This window comes from Apaloderma vittatum, unplaced genomic scaffold (genome assembly GCF_000703405.1).
Source record: "Apaloderma vittatum isolate BGI_N311 unplaced genomic scaffold, ASM70340v1 scaffold7652, whole genome shotgun sequence".
In the NCBI taxonomy this organism is placed as follows: domain Eukaryota; kingdom Metazoa; phylum Chordata; class Aves; order Trogoniformes; family Trogonidae; genus Apaloderma; species Apaloderma vittatum.
In genome coordinates this window covers 41059-42438 of record NW_009705270.1, presented here as the reverse complement: position 1 = coordinate 42438, position 1380 = coordinate 41059, and the positions used below count along the sequence as shown (strand labels likewise).

Here is a 1380-nt window from a genome sequence, read left to right as displayed (position 1 = left end):
GAGAAAGGAGAGGGGTCCCTGTGTCCCCACTGGCCTGGTGGAGCAGAGTAAGCCGAGAGAAAGCTCTGATCAAGCCTTCCAGCGGTGCCGTGAAGCCCAGGACAGCTGTGAGGAGCCAAAGTGTGACTGGACTGACCCCGTCCTGCTGCCTACCTGGCCTCATCTTCATCGCACTGCCAGCACCGCCATTGTCCCTTTCGTCCCCTGCCAATGCCGGTGGGTGCAGGCCACGAGCTCCATCACTGCGCCGGACACCCAAGCGCGGGGCCGGGTTGTGGGCCCCACTTTTTCCTGTGGGATAGCAGCGATGGGGGCTGCTCTCTCCACGGGAGCGGTGGTGGCAATTTCTTTTAACTGTGTCATCGCGTTGCTCATCCTCATCCTCTTCCTCATCCTCTGCAAGGCCTGCAGGACCCCCTCGTGCCCCAAAAAGAACCCAGCTTCTGATGCGGATGAGGCAAGGAATGAAGAGAAGTACCTGCTGCAGCCCTGAGTTGCCTGGGAACTGGGGTACCCGGCTGTGCCCAAGAGTTGTGCCAGGCTGGATGCCTGGACTGGGACTGGGGTGCTGGACTGGGCACAATGAGAGCAGAGGGGATGCTGAGCTGCTCTCGAGGGCTGTGATGTGGGGCACAACGCTTTGCCTGCGTGATTTGGGCATGTGACATCCCTGCAGATGCCCACAGTGACCATGGGGATAGAGAAACAACGGCTGGGAATGTGTTATGGGGATAATCCTGCCTGTCCCATTGGCCAGCGAGCACAGCAGGAGCCTTGCCCTCCAGAGCACCCCGTGTTGGGGGACAGCTTGTGGGCTCCTCCTTGGTGCTCGTGTTCTAGGCCAGTGGCCACAACGTCGCAGACGTGAGCGAGGTTGGTTGGGGCCTTGGAGAAGGGAGGTGGTGGGGTTGGCTGCCCCATGGTGGGATGTGCTCTGTGGGTCCCCAGTAGCCCTGGCTGTGCTGGTCCAGGTGTCTTCAGGGGTGACCCTGGGGTGCTGTGTGCCCCCACCCTCAGGAGGGCATTTGGCCCCTGCCTTCCAATTTAATCAGCCACAGGAGGGTCTGCACAGTCTGTCCATTCGTCCCTGGTCTGTCTGTCAATCCCCTCCAGCATTAGCACCAACACTGCTAGGAAAACAGCCTTCCTCCTTACTGGGAGTGTGTCCCTGCCTGCCCTCCTGCCTGCTCTCAGCTGGGGTCTGACCTGCCCACGGACAGCAGATGTGCCCTCATTGACATCCTTGTCCCCACTGAGAGCAGCCTGGGATGGCTTTGTGCTGAGGAGGTGAGAGACACGGGGAGACGAGGACAAACAGCATTGCAGGGTCTTTCAGCCCCGTTGTTCCCCAGGGACCATGGTGGCTCTGCGGGGAGGGAT

The 1380-nt window shown here is 60.7% G+C and overlaps 1 protein-coding gene across 1 annotated transcript; it reads left to right on the top strand.

Moving 5' to 3' along the window:
* The first annotated feature begins 307 nt into the window (after positions 1 to 307).
* ENHO (energy homeostasis associated) lies at positions 308 to 493 on the top strand. Its single transcript, XM_009865331.1, has one exon. The coding sequence runs from the start codon at positions 308 to 310 to the stop codon at positions 491 to 493; it is 186 nt and encodes a 61-aa protein (XP_009863633.1).
* Positions 494 to 1380: the final 887 nt, after the last annotated feature.

Coding starts and splice junctions, on each gene's coding strand:
- ENHO (XM_009865331.1), top strand. CDS start 308: ATGGGGGCTGCTCTCTCCACGGGAGCGGTGGTGGCAATTTCTTTTAAC.